Source organism: Cyprinodon tularosa, unplaced genomic scaffold (genome assembly GCF_016077235.1).
Source record: "Cyprinodon tularosa strain WSP-4 unplaced genomic scaffold, ASM1607723v1 ctg90, whole genome shotgun sequence".
Taxonomy (NCBI): Eukaryota; Metazoa; Chordata; class Actinopteri; order Cyprinodontiformes; family Cyprinodontidae; genus Cyprinodon; species Cyprinodon tularosa.
The window spans coordinates 796,208-814,524 of NW_024039674.1; the positions used below are offsets into that span (position 1 = coordinate 796,208).

At 36.4% G+C, this 18,317-nt stretch overlaps 1 protein-coding gene across 1 annotated transcript; it reads right to left on the reverse strand.

The window, feature by feature from the left end:
• Positions 1-14,208: 14,208 nt before the first annotated feature.
• Positions 14,209-17,998, reverse strand: kcnj2a (potassium inwardly rectifying channel subfamily J member 2a). The gene is made up of 2 exons (XM_038274187.1): positions 17,841-17,998; positions 14,209-16,247 (listed from the first exon to the last, which is right to left on the reverse strand). The coding sequence occupies exon 2, from the start codon at positions 16,017-16,019 to the stop codon at positions 14,736-14,738; it is 1,284 nt and encodes a 427-aa protein (XP_038130115.1). The 5' UTR covers positions 16,020-16,247; positions 17,841-17,998; the 3' UTR covers positions 14,209-14,735.
• Positions 17,999-18,317: the final 319 nt, after the last annotated feature.

The following is an 18,317-nucleotide window of genomic DNA, read 5'->3' on the forward strand; positions in this document are numbered from 1 at the left end:
ACCTCCCACCCCCGGCCTGTCCGTGAAAATGTTGTCTGACATATAGCGGTCCGTGGTGCAATAAAGGTTGGGGACCGCTGTTCTAGAACACTCGTCAATATTTCCACCCATCTCCATTATAGAATGCTGAGCCACATTGTGTTTTCTCTCTGATGTCAACACAGGGAGATTACTTTTTACTAGTTTTTAATCAGAGTGCTGCCACTGTGCTACTAAATTTAGCATATTAGTGTTAAAAATAAGCCTGTTTTATTCCTAACAACTCAGAACCACTTGGTACAGTATGTTCTGCTTCATTATTTTAATACAAAAGTACATGAAATCAATATTGTGTCATCAACACTTTAAGAGACCTGTAGAACAAAGGAGTGAAAGGTCAAAACTAAGAAGTGGGTGAGTACAATTGTAAGAAAAATAGTTAGATTTCTTTTTTATTTATTTTTTGAATGGGTTATTACTCAGTGACATGAATAAGCTCCAAACTTTACTGCTCGTTATCACTTAGCCGTCCACCTCATGGGATAATGGTTTTGCTTGATCAGGAGGGGGGGTCCATGTGAAGCAGGAAGACGTGACTATATTCAGAGACAAAATACCAAGGATCACAGGTCTGCTGGGGGACTGAGTCAGTTTGAGTGCTAGCTTTCTCAGAAACCTCAACAAAAGCCAATGGTTCCGGTAATAGTTTGGGGGGCAGATTGTGTTTGTGTTGCATTGTTGCAACCAGATTACACTTACTGCTCTGAAATCTTGAACAGGACTCAATGGGCTGTGAAGCACAAATAAATAGTAAAAAAACATATAATTAGCCCGGACACATGATATGTCAAGCATATACACAGAAATAATGGAAAATGGCTTAACATTTACTTTTGGATGTTTACTGAGCTGATACACAGAGTTACTGTTCTCATTTCTTCACTGAAACAGACAGTCACCTACAGCAGTAAGGCTGCTGCACTGGTTCAGTTTTGACTGTGCAAACTTTCATGTTTCTACTAAAAACTATTTGGCCACGGTGACGATGTAAAAATGTGCATTTTCTGAGTTTGAGGATTTTTCTCAGAATCAACGTTTTCCTATGCACGAACAAGTTAGCTAAACAGCTAAACGATAAATGATATTGAAGAAATTCCTTCAATGTGAGTGCTAGAAGGGTCTGAAGATGTTCTATACCAAGTTTCATGTTAGTACATCAAATAGTTAAGAAATGGGAGCGATACGAAAATATGTATCGTTTTGGATTTTGTCTGTGATCTTTGGAAAGTCTCTTATTGGATTTCTATTGGGGAAGTGTGGACTTCTTTGTGGTCTGGGCCAAACTGTCGGAAAACTGTAAATGCCACACAAATTAGGGTTACATTTCCTGAATCCTGACAAAAATCCCTACATTTTGATGTATAATTTATTTCAATTGAGTGAAAAATTAGGGAGTGAGAAGAATTTTTTCGGAAAAACCAGAACAGCTCAAAAGCTAGTGCACGCACTCTAGCAGTTGAAGAATTCCGTCCATAGACTTCCATTATAAATCTGAAAATCTTAACATTTTCTTTTAAAGTTTGAAGCTTCACTGAAGCAAAACTGTAAAAGTTGGCAAAAAGCTGAGTTAAAGAGTAATAGCAAAAAGATACAGAAATATTTTAAAAGTTGAATGGTGTTTCTAGCTGAAAGTATGCTGAAGTAGTTAAAGCTCAAAGTAGTTAAAGTTTTAGCAGAATTTTGCTGAAATCTAAGAATTCTACATGCATTTCAATGGGACAAAAAAAACGCAGAAAAAGCAGAATATCGTGCAAACTACAAAAAATATCTTTACCAAAAGACATAGCACAATTCTCCTGAACAAGCTGAACATTTTGATACCAAAATTGTTGAAATCGGTTGAAAACTACGGGACTAGTTAGAGTCAGAAAAATTTAAAGTGAACAACAATAAGTGGGAATGCATAAGCATTCCACTTGATTAATAAAGAACACCGTATATCCCATATTTAACCACTAAATTTAAACTTCCAATAACAGGAAAGTTTTCCAAATTCTTTCACAATTAGATGATAAAAAGTAACTGTGTAGTTATTTTGGCTAGTAAAAAGTTATCTTCACTGAGCAGTAAGTTACAACTAGTTATAACTAGTTATCTTTTTAAGTAACTTGCCCAACACTGATCACTATCCTGAGCTTGATGGTTAAACCACTATGTTCTAGAACAGCGGTCCCCAACCACCGGGCCGCGGACCGGTACCAGTCCATGGGTCATTTGGTACCAGGCTGCACAGAAAAAGTATATATATATATATGTATATATATATATATATATATATATATATATATATATATATATATATATATATATATATATATATATATATATATATATATATATATAATTTATCGACGATCAGAGTCTGAGTGATGTTTTATTTTGAAAAATATAAAAAATTGCGGTATTCTCTCCCAATTACATCAGTCGGTGCATATTTGCCTCTTGACACAGGTTAATTCAGTTCAAGACTCATCCTATCTATATATATTTTCTGCGGTTACAGCAACCAAAACAAAGCTACGGAGCGGACTGGACATCAGGAGCACACTTCGTCTGTCATTTATCCGATTACGCCTAGAGGCGAGCGGCTTGTTGTTTTATTATTATGCTGTTTGTATTTGTCGTATCATTTTACTTGATCATAAAATCCCCCGTTCGTAAAATCCACCTCCCACCCCCGGCCTGTCCGTGAAAATGTTGTCTGACATATAGCGGTCCGTGGTGCAATAAAGGTTGGGGACCGCTGTTCTAGAACACTCGTCAATATTTCCACCCATCTCCATTATAGAATGCTGAGCCACATTGTGTTTTCTCTCTGATGTCAACACAGGGAGATTACTTTTTACTAGTTTTTAATCAGAGTGCTGCCACTGTGCTACTAAATTTAGCATATTAGTGTTAAAAATAAGCCTGTTTTATTCCTAACAACTCAGAACCACTTGGTACAGTATGTTCTGCTTCATTATTTTAATACAAAAGTACATGAAATCAATATTGTGTCATCAACACTTTAAGAGACCTGTAGAACAAAGGAGTGAAAGGTCAAAACTAAGAAGTGGGTGAGTACAATTGTAAGAAAAATAGTTAGATTTCTTTTTTATTTATTTTTTGAATGGGTTATTACTCAGTGACATGAATAAGCTCCAAACTTTACTGCTCGTTATCACTTAGCCGTCCACCTCATGGGATAATGGTTTTGCTTGATCAGGAGGGGGGGTCCATGTGAAGCAGGAAGACGTGACTATATTCAGAGACAAAACACCAAGGATCACAGGTCTGCTGGGGGACTGAGTCAGTTTGAGTGCTAGCTTTCTCAGAAACCTCAACAAAAGCCAATGGTTCCGGTAATAGTTTGGGGCGCAGATTGTGTTTGTGTTGCATTGTTGCAACCAGATTACACTTACTGCTCTGAAATCTTGAACAGGACTCAATGGGCTGTGAAGCACAAATAAATAGTAAAAAAACATATAATTAGCCCGGACACATGATATGTCAAGCATATACACAGAAATAATGGAAAATGGCTTAACATTTACTTTTGGATGTTTACTGAGCTGATACACAGAGTTACTGTTCTCATTTCTTCACTGAAACAGACATTCACCTACAGCAGTAAGGCTGCTGCACTGGCCTTAACAATGTGTTACTATTCTTCCTTCCCAACAGGATGGGCCTTTCCTGCTCTCAACTTTATATTAATAATCGAATAAATAACAGCGACATTAAATGGTGTGACCGGAAAGTGCCTCCTTACTTTCCCACCCTGCATTGACAAAATGAAGCCAAGTTTTTGGTTTTGAGGGAAAAAAATCTTTTGTTTACCCAAAAAAAAAAAAAAAAAGATTAGTTTATTTTTCATCAGAGAATAATTTATGTTAAAATACAATGATTAAATCATGTCTATGTGAGGAAATATGAATAATGAATAAAAAAAAGACAAAAAGCTATTATCTCAATGAGGCATCAGAGGCTGTAACTCAAAGTGAGAAGAACCAATTTAACACTCACACAAAAATATAATCTTTAAAATTGACTCAAATTTAAACAATAGTTAGCCGTTAACGCCCCTCTTCCCTCACAGCAAACTTTTTTTTTTTTTTACAAAAAAGCATTTTGGGTTGTTAAGAACCACTCTACTGCGTTCTTTACAACTTGTAAACAAGTCATGAGATATGGATATAGGAATTAAAAAAGCCATTTTTGTTTTTTAATTCTTTAAATTCTATCAAGTTATATTTGCTCTCTATGAACTGTCAGCACTACGTCTTCACTGAGGGAACAAAGGATGGAGATATCTAAATGCTTATCAGGTTTATCTTTAAATGTTTATCATAATTTCCTAAGAGTCATAATGATCAAATTAACAGAAGTAAACTATTGCATATGAGTGCTATGGGTCTTCTTTGACTGTTTTAATTTAACTGGTTCAATAAAAAAATATTCTAACACACCATGTTTCAAAAGATATTTGATATTTGTTAAAGTGCAACAGTATTTAACAATTTTTGAAACATACCCTAAGCATCTGAACAAGATAACATCGTGTTCACTTTGGCAATAGTTAAAATCTTAATTACAAAGAGGAAGGTCTTGCTGTAGCTGGTGACACATAAAGAAAGCTTCACCCAACTCTTTCACAAACATGTTGAGCTTAAAAGAATAGTGAAAAAAAGAAACAGTGTGTTCTGATCAACACTCTGATCCTGACAACTACAGTAACAACACCAAGGAAACTGAAAAATATGATGAAAGAGTCTGACGTGCTATGTGTAGCTTACATAATCCAAAACTTTCACATGCTGGTGGAGCCTTTTAAAATTTCAAAAAGGTACAATTGTAAGACAATATATATATATATATATATATATATATATATATATATATATATATATATATTACAAGTTATATGTTACAAGTTGTATATATAGGAAATGTATATATATATGCATATATATATGTATATATATATATATATATATATATATATATATATATATATATATATATATATATATATTTATATATATATATATATATATATATATATATATATATATATATATATATATATATATATATATATATATATATATATATTGTCTTACAATTGTACCTTTTTGAAATTTTAAAAGGGATGAATTGTGAACATGCACTAAGAAATTGGTGAAAATTACATTAAATGCAGGTGGGTTAACTAGGGATAAGTTAACTAGGGAGGACGGCAAACAAGTAAAGACTATGTTTATCAAAATTTCAAGTGCCAAACTGAAGAAGCGGGTTATATGCAGATGGAGTTTTAGATAAAATATGAATATTTTATTGTAAAACTATGACAACTTTGTTAGAGACTCAGAAAATTACATTAATTAATCTTTTTAAGGCCTAAAAACAATAAAATAACATGCTAAACTAAGTAAAGTGGGGCATATAATACAAAAGAGAAACATCTGTTGTGATTTTCCTAACTATAGGGAATACCCAAATTTCAAAATTTTTGCATTATCAGCACTTGTTTTAAAACTAGAAGTGTTAAAAAAATCCTTTGATCATTAATATAAAGGAGACAAAACATATGATTATTAATTCTTGAAAAAGTAAACGGAAGATTTTTTATTTTTTTTTATAGCATCACTGACAAAAGCCAAAGTTATACTGTTTCAAACATTTTAAAAACCAATGTATCCCCACTTCGGTCTTACAATCTCTAGTTTTCGTTTTAAACTCCATATCAATTTATGCACCTCTTTCCATTATAGATGATACAGTTGTTCTCTCTTCCATCCTTTTGACATTAAAATTGGCTCAGAGCTCATCTGCTTAACTGTTTCTTTCCTAGACAGAGTCACCTGTGGAGCAAGTATACTGTTACCTTTTTAAAAGGTAGAGTATTTATGGATCATTGCTTCTATGTACATTTTGTCTGCTTTTTTTGATTTTGATTTTGTCGTGTCTGCTTTGGTCCTCTTACACCCCAATTAGTTCCCGGCATTATACCACTTACAGTAAAGCTGCTTGTGCTGGAGGTTCTTTTCCCGTTAAAGGGGATTCCTTCCTCTCTGTTGACACTGAATGCATGCTCAGGCTCTATTATATATGATAACTCAGAAAGCTCAGCTTGATTTAAATAGTCCAAAGCTAATTCAGGTTATGTTGTTATTTCCAATTAAGGTTCTATTATCTTCAATGCTGTCTACTTTTTTAATGATAGTTTAATCCTTCACTGAAAAAAAGAACGCAGTCGATTTTTGCGTTTACTTAATTATATTTGGTTACTTGAACACGATTGTTTTATGTCCTACCCTGCTAATATGAAACAGTTGTGTTAAAGTAACTAAATATGATTAAGTAAATGCAAAAAACAGTTACCTTCTTTTTTTCTGCATTTTTGTGAAGGTGTTAATGGTTTTATTATTTCATAGAATGTTACGTGTTAAGCTTCCCATAAAGTCATTACTTCTTAGTGTTAAAGCTACAGTGTGTAATAATTACAGGGATATACAGTCAGAAATGTAATATATTATACATAACTATGTTATTTATCATCATCTACGAGCTCAGCCTCTTAACCTTAATATTTGCGTTGCCTTAGAATTCGTTATTTATAATAACATAGGAGCGGGTCTCGCAGCCATGGAGGCAGACATCTTTGCGCTACGGCAAGCGCAGAGCCAACAAACTAGCGACTGCGAGATCGCCCATTACGCTCGAAAGTAACTACGGCAAGTTTTTTAAGTCTACATGAAATCTATACCCTACACAGACTAATGCAATACTATCTGTAAAATTATCTATGTAAACAAACCTCATCACTTGAGAAGGTAGGTGATGCTGACGTCGTGGAAGACATTTTGTCCCGTAACGCTCGCCGCACTGTTGGGGGGGAGAAGCGGTGGGGGGGAGATGTTCATGTTGCTGCAGTCTGCAGTCTGGACGGTAGATGTCGCTGAAAATTACACACTGTAGCTTAAAGGGGATGAACAGCTAACTGGAGTTAATGTTCTGTTTTGAGCACATCTCTAGGTGAGTTCAAAGTCATGTAATCCATCTAGCAGTTTTCTTTAATCTGAATTAGTTTTTTACTTGACCTTCAACTTTGACTTTGCTTTTATTATTCCTTTTACACTGTGGTTGGAGTGCATAAATTAGATTCCAACGTTGAAGTATATGGGATAGTTTAACCTAAATGAAACTTATGGATCTAGAGCTTTAAGCACTTCTTCAAATCTACCGTATTTAACTGGAAAACAATACACTTCTCTGGAAAACGCCTACCAACATTGTTACTAATAGGATACTGTCAATTTGCACAGGATTTATTAGCCTTAAATAATCCTGAACAAAGTGCATTAATTTTATCTCTATTTTATAACGGATGTTTCCTAACATGGTTACTTAAGTCAATTCATCAATAGTAAATGATTTCAGATATTTCTTTTAGTTATCAGTTATCATGCAGTAGTAGGTCTGCTTGAATCTTAAGGCCTGAACATCCATCGTGTACGACTTTATAATCTCCAATCCAATTTATTTCCATGTCACACTCACTGAATACTGAATAGAGAAGCTCTGAACAGACAGGGTGAGCAGATCTGCGCAGATTTTTTTTCACTTCTCTCTCTGTGACACAGAAATTGAAACAAATCCCCACATTTGATTTGGACAGATTATGAAAAGTTATAAGCTAAAAATAAATGAATAAATAAATAAGCAACAGCACAGCAACAAAGCAAAGGTAAAGTTCACAAGTCTGCGCAGCATCTCAAACCAGAATAGAGAATTTTTATACCCCTATATTAAAAACATATAGAGATCTACAATTAAAGAAAAGAAAACCACAGCAATAAATGCTTTTGGTGCTTTATATGCTGACTGAGGCAGGGAAAGGGGATTCTCCCAGAGAGATAAGTGAAGTTTATCAAAGTTTTTCTTTTTCTTTTTTTTATAAAGAGGGAAGAGAGATTCGCTGCGCGTACCTGATCTGTCTTCCCCTCATTATTTTGTTTTTTGTAAGGCTCAAAAAGGATCACTAGTTTACTACATACATTTTTTTTTACTCCTGAAGTTATTTTTTTCCTAAGGAGGTTGATAAACCTCGCTCTCTGCCCCTCATTGCTTTTGCAAGGCTCAAAGAGGATCACCACTTCATCAGTTTTCTGTCCTCCTTAGCTCCTTGTGGGTAAAGTATTATATTTTTTAATGTTTCATAGATTTTTTTTTGCATTAGTCGGTCCCGCTTGCTTTGTTTGCTCTGTGAGACTTCAAAACTGACTCTTTCCCTGTGCAGAGCTACTCAAGTCCCCTTGTGTAAAATTATGTCGGGTGTGATCATCCCCATTGACTTTTAATCGTCTGACATGATTCTCTGTCGGATCAGACGCAACATGGGATTTGGTGTGTTTGGCCTTTATGGTATACAAGTAATTTGTGATTATTAATGTCTCTTTTGTGCTGCCAAATGTTGCCTGGGCATATTTTCAATCGGAAAGATTTGAACCTGATGAGGCCCAAGGCTCCTCAGGCTCAAGGTTTTACTTCTGTAACAATTCTGGCAGCAGCACGCTTGGACTGCTTATTGCCTAAGGAGTTCCACAAGCTACCAAGGCTTGATAGGACACCTTTTTCATCTAGAAGGCAACCCCGTACCAAAGGTGTCCTACGTCGGGTTAGAGGATTGCCGCAGGGACAAGCATCACACACGTTACGGCCACAGATATAGGCAGCCACATGGACAATAGAAGCAGACAGTATGGTCCACTCAGTAATAAAGTGCTACATGCCCGTCCTCAAGCTGCCACCTTAACACGGGGGAGGGCTTTCAGTGCTTGGATGATCCCACAGACCACAGTTGGCGGGGGATAAAATACCCCTGGTAGAATCTCCCAAAGGCAAACCTTATCCTGGAGCCAGGCATGGGGTTTTGGTGTTAGCGAGCGCCTTGTGGTCAGGTTCCTTCTCGCAGGATCTGGTGCTATCAGGATTAGGAAGCTGGAAGAGAAAGAAGCTGGAAATACTAGATAGGCTAAGTACAGTAGTAAGGGTCTGCTGGAAAGATCTGGCTGAGCCCTCGGTCAGAGACATATTTAACTCCCACATCCAGAAGAGCTTCTCTCAGATTCTGGAGGAGGCAAAAATATGTTAAGGAGCATTTTTTATCATATTTTTTTCTATTGCTCAGTTTTACATAACTCTATATACAGTAATGTTTTTTAATTCATTGTCTATTATAAATGAAGGATTTTAAGCTTGCATGATCAATCCATTGCAGAAAACAGAAGCACAAACTAAAACACAGTAAAAAGAACCTCTTCATGACAGTCAGGGGACTTAGCTGTAGGCTTACTTTATTTAAGTTTATTAAAGGTGGAAACCCCAGCAACTTTGCACAATGATAAGCAGATTATTTTATTTAAACTAACTGTTGACTTTACACCATAGTGATGGAATATTGAGTTTGTGCCCATAGTACAGTATATCTATCCATCCATCCATCCATCATCCATCCATCCATCCATCCATCCATCCATCCATCCATCCATCCATCCATCCATCCATCCATCCATCCATCCATCCATCCATCCATCCATCCATCCATCCATCCATCCATCCATCCATCCATCCATCCATCCATTTTCCGTCCTGCTTTATCCCAGCTGGAATCGGAAGGAGTGCTGGTGCCTATTTTCAGCTGTCTACGGATGAGAGGCTGGGTACACCCTGGACAGGTCGCCAATCCATCACAGAGCAACACAGAGACAAACTGACTAAACACCATTCACGCACACCTAAGGAGAATTTAGAGAGGCCAGTCAACCTAACAGACTCTTACATGTAGAAGTTCTTATTTTTACTTGGCAAGGTTACAAATCAAGTTTCAAAGACGAAACGTCTTGATGGACAGAAAGTCTCTTCTGACCAAAAGGTTTCTTTGGTTGGTTTTTTATTAATAAAATCCAAATGTCCACTCACCCTTAAAGCTGAGGCTGAAAATAGCTTTTTGAGAGCAATGCCTTCCAAGCTTATTTTGGTAGCTCAAATGCTAATTTCTTGTGTTTATAAAAACCTCACAAACAAGAAAACCAGTTATTGGAGGAACAGTTTTAAGGAAGCAATGAACTTTTGGTTGTTAACATTTTCCATTTTTACAAACACAAATTACGATGCGCTTTCCCAGATTTCTCTCACAGAGATGCGATTTGAGCGTGGATAGCTGATATATTACAGTTTTAATAATAACCCATCTAAGAAAATCTGATTTTGGATTAGTGTCATTAAAACCATCCTATGCTTACCCACTGCTTATAGTTACATTTAATAATTCATTACCTCTGAGACGGAAATATCTCTGGATTTAATCTCAAATATGTTACCTAGATTTACCTAGTTCTTTAATGTAAATAAAACCCTAAAAACGAGGAGATGGTGTTGATATGTTCCAGTTGTGATCATAGTTTGCAACATTGTTTAACTAAAATATGAACATTTTTCACATTGAGAGAAAGATCCTGAATCGAAAAAGAATTCAGAGAGAGAGAAGGAAAACATTTTGAGAGTAAAAATATATTTTTGAGAGAACTTTTTTCCCTTGGAAATAAGTTTCCAAATGTCAGTTGATCTTTGATTTATTCCATGCAACAATATTTTTACTTGAGTCTCAAATAACACGGGATTTTTGTTATCAGTGTGAAAATTTCTCTCCAATATATTTATTGTATTTTCTAAATAATTTTACCCTTTCAGATTCCTTACTTTCTTTAACTGAATAAATCTCACAAAATAACTCCACGTTCTTCTCGATGTAGTTTTATAAGAATGCACATACTGTAGATCATGGTGAACAGCTTTATCTTTGTTATGATTTAGGTTTCATTTACAACATTATATGCCCCAGTTCTTAAGAATCAACCCATATGGTAACACATTTCTTTTAGCAATAACAAATCTGGCAAGATCATTTTAACAATAATAAAGAACTGAGAAAATGCTATTTTAAAATCAAACCATTAAAACGCCATTCCAATAATTACAATAATCATGGACAGAAACTGTCCTTTTAACCTTAGTATTAAATTCAGTTATCAAATCTTCTCTGTTTTATTGTTTCCTTTGTGACATGATGGACTAAATGCTGCCATTGCATAACTCCAGATACTGATGACAGAAACAGTCAAAGGTGGGATGGGAGATAGATGAAGGTGAAGCATTTCTTGGGCAGATGTAGAAAACAGAAGGTGTTAATCCCTCCTACGCAGCGTGTAGATATCGGAGGCAGCTGATTAGTGTCACACTGCTTGTCGGTACAGTCCCTGCAGTTCACCAATGATGAGAGGATCTGTGTCACTCGTTTAAAAGTAAACTTTTAGAGGGTTATGTAATGAAAATGTAATTCTTCTTTCCTGGATCTGGATCTCTTCTTCAATGAAAAAAAAATTATTTGAAATGTTTCGGAAAGTTTTTTATCTTAGTGTTAAAGCTTTGATTGGGTAAAGAGGGTTAAACTAGAGGGAATTTAAGTTTTTCTTTGTCCTCCTGTTGCAATATATATTTCTCTGTTAAGTAGAAATACATTTTTCTTATTTATTTAAGCCTTTAATTCATTTTTTTATTTCAGCCTTTAACCTAACAAAAACTCATTGATAGGTGTCTGTGTCAAAATGACCAAAAGTCCATTGCCTCCAATTAATGGAATAAGGACTTATTGTACAAATATCCTAACCTATGTTTAGGGGAGGAGCAGGAAATTCAAAAAATCCAAACAGGAGAAAAGAGGAACATCCACACACGTCTTCCAAGCTGCTGTGGGTGTTATTGAAAAAAAAAAAAAAAGTGTGCAGAATTTTCACTTTTCTCCTTTCTCCAATTTAAGCCTCTTTTTTTTGCTTGCCATGACCTGGGTGATTAACAATGTATAAATCAATTTCTTTAAGAAAAGCCCCTGAAACATATGTGTGGTGTCCAAAATGCTTCCAGGACCATTTGCATCTCCTGTCTCTAAAGCCCATATGGAGATTTTTTTTTTCTAATTAAAGGAAATTTAACCTTTAAAATTTAAATATTTTTATACAGAAGGAAAAAAAAACTATTAATTTAAACTGGAATGTAGTTTGTTCAGAAAAAATTGTGAATATTTGATATGCTGAAGGGCTGCACAGTGACATAGACAGCACCCCTCGCTACCCCAGCCAGGATAAGCGTGACAGAAAATTGATGGATGGATTATATGATGAAGTTAACGACGGTTGTGGGTCCTTATGTTATCTGTCCTCTTTACCTTTTTCTGTCAATTTTACATTTTCATAATTTAACAATGCATTAAACATGTTTTTGATTAGACTCCTGGTTTGTAAAAGAGGCCTCGTTTTAGAAATGGCAATTCCTGTCTAACCTTATGGGCCATTTGGAGGTCAGGTGAATAACAGTAAATTCAACTATTTAATCTGACAGTGTTTCTCCTGTAACAATTTTTATCCTGTTATGATATAATAAATTTTTCCAAATTTTGATACAATTCATTATTGACAATTATAAGAACCTGTACATCATTCCAGATTTTGTCTAATATAACAGAAAGATTAAATAGCTCAAACACCATTACCCAAATGTGTTTTTCATTCTGCCTAAGTAGGAATATTGAAACAGCGCTGTGTAGAAGCTGTCGTGTTAAACCTTCCAGATAAATACTAAGCTTATAGTGAGTACCTACTTTCATGAGTTTGATTTAATTTCATTTATTTTGGCAGTTTTCCCTGAATTTCCGAAAATGTAATTAAACCATAATAATCTGTGGCATTGTAACATGAAATACCTTCGCAAACCTAATACCATTAATTAAAGGTATTCATTATTTATTAATTGCAGTTGTAAGGTTTTATTAGATAGAACAACACAAAGTAATGTTTAATTAACTGAGATACAAACCTAAATGTATTTCTGTTTAGCTCCTAGGAAATCTGCCTCCTCTACAAACGCTTAATTCAGCTGAGGCTAAAAATATTCTACTGTTGGGTATTGCTGACACTGATTGCTTCGCCCTATAAAAATTAACTTAAAGACGAAATGAAAGAAAAAACTGATGACATACTGATTTTATTTTTCCATTGACATTTTATTGAAAAATAGCAATATAATATAATGTACAATAATAATAAAAATACAAAAATCTGTACATTCTGGGACTTTGCAGTACTTCTGGAAGACTGCCAACAACAACAAAAAAGCATTAAAATGTATAATTGCTGTTTTCAACAGAACATAGTGGATATAAATGTGTTTTCCTTTGTGCAGCAGACTGTGCTAGTTACAGTACACTTTGAAGCTTTTCTTTTCCCAAATCTGACATTCTGAACATAGAATGAAGACTTTGGTAGTGTTGATATTGAAACATAGTCTAGTCTTCTCACAGCACAAAAAGTTAATTTGTTTTAGAGGTTTTGACACAATCTTCATTCAGATTGCAGCTTCTCATGTCAATTCACTCTGCTTTACTATATTTTAAAACCTGTGCAAGAGGTTTGTCTTTAGTGATCATTTCTTATTCAAGTTGAAGCCTAAAAAATAAAAAAAGGAAAATAATAAACATATTAGTTATGAAAACTAATACATACATATACATATATATATATATATATATATATATATATATATATATATATATATATATATATATATATGTGAGGATAATATATATATATATATATATATATATATATTATCCTCATTCCGACTGCTCAGATGAAGGCTTGATGGAGTGGCTCAAGATAAGGATGATCCATGTAAAGAAAATATGATAAAAGCTGTACACACATTCTTTCAAAACAAACAGTATTAAACTCCATAAAATATTATACCTTTCAGTACCAAATCTAATCAGGTGGTGGTTTAGCCAAATAGAACTATGATAATAATAATAATACCCTTTGGTATTTTTCTGTTACAAACTGCAAAGAAGAAAACAGAAGCAACATCATAGCAGCACTTCTTTTTGAACATTTACATTCCCTATACTGAAATCCTTTAATTCATTTTAAATTAATGATTTGTCATTTTTGGAGTGAATAACACTGCTCTGCTTAGAGGTTTCAGTTGGTTCAAGCAGCTCATTGCAGGTGGTTATGACCAGTTGTTAGAAAACATAAAGCTCAGAGAATCAGCGCCTTCCTTTCAGGGGAAACATTTTTTATTTTTTTTTATTGCATACAGAGACTAATCTGTGATATCTCCTTGCTCTGAGGCCAGCTCATGAACAAATGCTATGCTTTGTACCTTCTTTGTTCCAACTGTCTCTGCTCTTTGGATTTAGGTAATAGCGTCAAAATTAAAGAGACACAAGTGTCTAAGTTCTCTAATCTGTAGCAGCACTTAAAAAATGAGAAGAAAACTTAAAAAGCGCCTTGTTCTTTTGTGGGGTCCTTCTTTTTTACTTCTTAGGTCATTACAACAACTCTTCCTCTTTGCAGACTTAGTGCAGAGAGTGGGGAGTTCTTGGAGGAGAATAAGTTTTGCAATGAGCACCTTCTTAGTGCTGCATTTCATCATATTGTGTGCGGTCAAACTTAAGACAGAGCCTTAGAGTCTTGAACCTTTTCCGGCTTTTACCAGCTGTACCGCTTGACTTCCCCTTGTTCCTGACACGACATGTCAAGCTTTCAGAGCAGATAGGGGATTTCAATCTCTTAATTGCTCATGAAAAATCTGAGTCGTTATATTTCTGATTCTCGCCTCAAGGACCGCGGCTCCAGCGGCACCATGGCTTGGCTGTGTTCTGTCTCTGAGATGCTGTCTGTCTGTGTGCCATCGGGACCAACGCTGCCCCCATTCCCCTCATCTGTGTCCTCCTTTTTGTCCAGTGCCATCTCATTTTCATAGCAGAAGGAATTAGGGCTAGACAGGATGTATTTTTTCTCTGCCAAGTCTCTGGCACTGCATAGGGGTGTGTTTAGCACTTCGTACGTCTTGTGGAAGCGAGAGTAGTCCACCTTGTAGTAGTTCTTTTCTTCAAAGAGGACAGGCTCGAAGCGGTGGCCCCAGAGGATCTCGTTTGCAACATAGGAACTGCGGCATTGAGTGGTCATTGCCGTTGCCTCCACCATACCCTCTAGGATCACCACAATTTCAAACTCTGAGTTCTCCAGGTCTTGCTTGCTCATGTTGTAAAAGGGGCTGTCCTCATTGATCTCATGGACAATGGTGATCGGGGTGACCAGAAAGATTCGATCAACTCCACTGTCGAAGCCCACATCTATGTCCATTTGGTCAAGAGGGATATACTCCCCCTCGGCTGTCGTTCTGGATTTTAGAAGCTGAGCTCGAACATGAGCCTCAACAAGGTGGCTCTTTCGTAGGTTGCCCACACGCCACATCAGGCAGAGCTTGTTGTCCCTTATGGCTACTGTGGCATTATGGCTAAACACCAGAGTTTCGTTTCTCTTTTTGGGTTTGGCCATTTTTGCCATGACAGCACCAATGATAAAAGCATCAATGATGCACCCAACAATGCTTTGAAAAACCACCATAAAGACTGCAACAGGGCATTCCTCTGTCACATATCTGTAGCCATAGCCAATGGTGGTTTGAGTCTCGATAGAGAAAAGAAAGGCAGCAGTGAAGCTGCTCACATTGGAGATGCACTTCTTGCTACCACTTTCCAAGTCCCCGTGAAAGATGGCCACCAGCCAGAAGATGCACCCAAAGAACAACCATGATAGTAGGAAGGCGAGACAGAAGATGATGAACATCCACCTCCAGCGGATGTCCACACAGGTAGTGAAAATGTCAGCCAAGTAGCGCTGACCTTTCTCGCTCACGTTGATGAACTGCACGTTGCAGTGACCATCTTTCTTCACAAAACGGCTATGCGGCTGGTGCCTCGTGTGCACCTTTGCCTTGCCGTTGCCGTAGCCATTTGGTACCCCCGTGGTGGCGAGCTTCATGCTGTCCTCTTCTGATGACACTGTGCTGTAACGGCTGGCTCGCACACTTCCCATCACCTCAGTCTGGGAGGGCTGTGCTGCTTCTGCTTTAGAAAACAGTCTGAGTTTCTGGAAAAAGCGTTGGAGAAACAGTTTTGAAACACTTCCAGGGACCGACTAAGGGAGGAAATGGTGTCAAAGTGAGGCGACAGAAGGGACGCCTCAGGTCAAGAGTGCAGCAGGAGGAGGATGAAGTGGTCACTCCTCTTTCATCAGTGGACTGGACCTCATCAATAAAAATTGCTGCAGAAACACAGAGAAAGGAGATAGCTGTTAGATAAACCACACTAGAGAATCACTCAACTCTAATAAAGCAAGAAATTATAAAACTTGATTAAATATTTGTTAACAGAATACTACATTTATGGAGTCTGAATAGAACCATGAAAATGTTGTGGGAACTTATTTGCACATCAGCTTTTGCTCAGCTATGACAAACATATTTAACTCAGACTTTCCAGCTTGCACCGAGAGAAGTTATACAATAATTGCACAAAGTTCATTTATTACTCTTTTAGAAATATGTGCTATTTTTTAAGCTGTACTTCATGACTTGATCATTTCTAGTACAAGTAAGAGAAATAAGGGTTTCCATGCCATCTGAAGCTTTGGGGCAAATAATGGGTCAGGGGAATAGTTCAATGTTTTTATTTCTAAGAGAATGTTTTTTTTTTCCTTTTCATTCTTAACATAGTATGCAACAAAATATTTCAATATATAAAAGAAAAATTTTGTAAACTTCCATATTTCAATATATAAAAGAAAAATTTTGTAAACTTCCAGCATTTAAATATTGATATACATAGAAACCAGTTTGTGCATGACTTGTGAGATTTGTTAAGCATGCTATTTCTTTTAACTTTCAGGAGTTTACACGTCCCACTGTCAGCATGGTTTGTGCGCTTGGTCTTTGGTGGAGAAGCATAAGCTCCATCAAATGATGCACAGCTTGTTGACTCACAATTAACTCCCGCTGGGAGGGTTTCATCTTTCTATAATGCTTCTCCCAGCACAACCAAAGCATCTCTGTCCTGGCAACAAAGTCCCAATCGACCACTTGCCCTCTGATATTTGTTGTTATACTAGTAATGACTTTCTCTCAGCAGCTCTCAACTAAAACTGAAACGATGGTGGGTAGCGAAAGCTAGAAACTTCTTCTTCCTTCTAGACGGAGGCAGGTCTTATAGACTGCACACAACCCCTGCTGATTCATAGTGAAGTTTAACACCTGCAGAACATATAGCTGGCTGATGCAACTTATTGGCGGTGTTGAACATCAAAAGCGGAAGTCTGATCAGCTTGGAATATGAATGCAATTCAATGTGCATGCTTAGTCAAAGGTAGTGCAGAGAATATTTAATGCATTATATCTGATTTCTTTTTGGTTGCTTGATGCTTTTATCCTATGTTTAAGATAAGTTGACTGCAGAAGAAATACTTTATATTTTGTTTTCTGGTAATTCTTGCAAAAAGGAACTTGAGAGGTTGCACAAAACTTCCTAATAACTTAATCAAAGTTGTATATTATTAAAAGCATTTACTGATGCTTTTGTGTCTGAAAGAGGAAGGATCCAAACATAAAGGACATATTTCAACAGGTGTATGAGTGAAAGGGGTGTATAGTTCAGTGTTATAATGTATATACATTTGAAGGGACTAATGAATTAAGTTGTTTTGACATATGATCGCACAGTGCGCGCTGAAAGGGAAGGAAGTCTGAGCGCGCACAGAAAGACAATTGAGAGCATTTCTTAAAAGAAAACCAATTTGATTATTATTAACGCTCTCATTAAGGCATTATATCAGATTTAAACAGAAGCAATAAACTTTTCCTACCTGTTGCTCATCTATGAACCGGCTGGGATCAAAGTGTCTGAAGCGTAATCCAGACGCTCCTGTGGCCTCCGTTTATCCGTCTGTTATTTACTTTGGCCCTAACGAGCTGAAACGTTCCTCATGTCTCTAGAGGACCGTTGCTGATAATGTTGCTCGCGCTGATCTCCCCAAAGCGTTTTATGACACATGCACCGGCGACGACCCGCCCCCCTGCTCTGCGCTAAGCCAATGGCACGCGGGCTGGGGGAGCGCGCAAAGTGGAACAGGATAACTGATCAAGGTTTTCAGGTTTGACTGACACCACTGGTGTGTGCAGGACACAGAGTAGAAAAAAAGCTGACTTAGTAAACACAAATTAAACTCCAGGTGTTAAAAGGAAGCTGAAACTAGAACATAATTACCAGGAATTGAGCAGTGGAGGATTTACTGTAAGATTTGAGCAGTATTACCTGTATTCTTTCTTTCTTTCTTTCTTTC

What these genes read in the sequence shown, in the direction of transcription:
- kcnj2a (XM_038274187.1), bottom strand. Translation starts at nt 16,019, where the DNA reads ATGGGAAGTGTGCGAGCCAGCCGTTACAGCACAGTGTCATCAGAAGAG.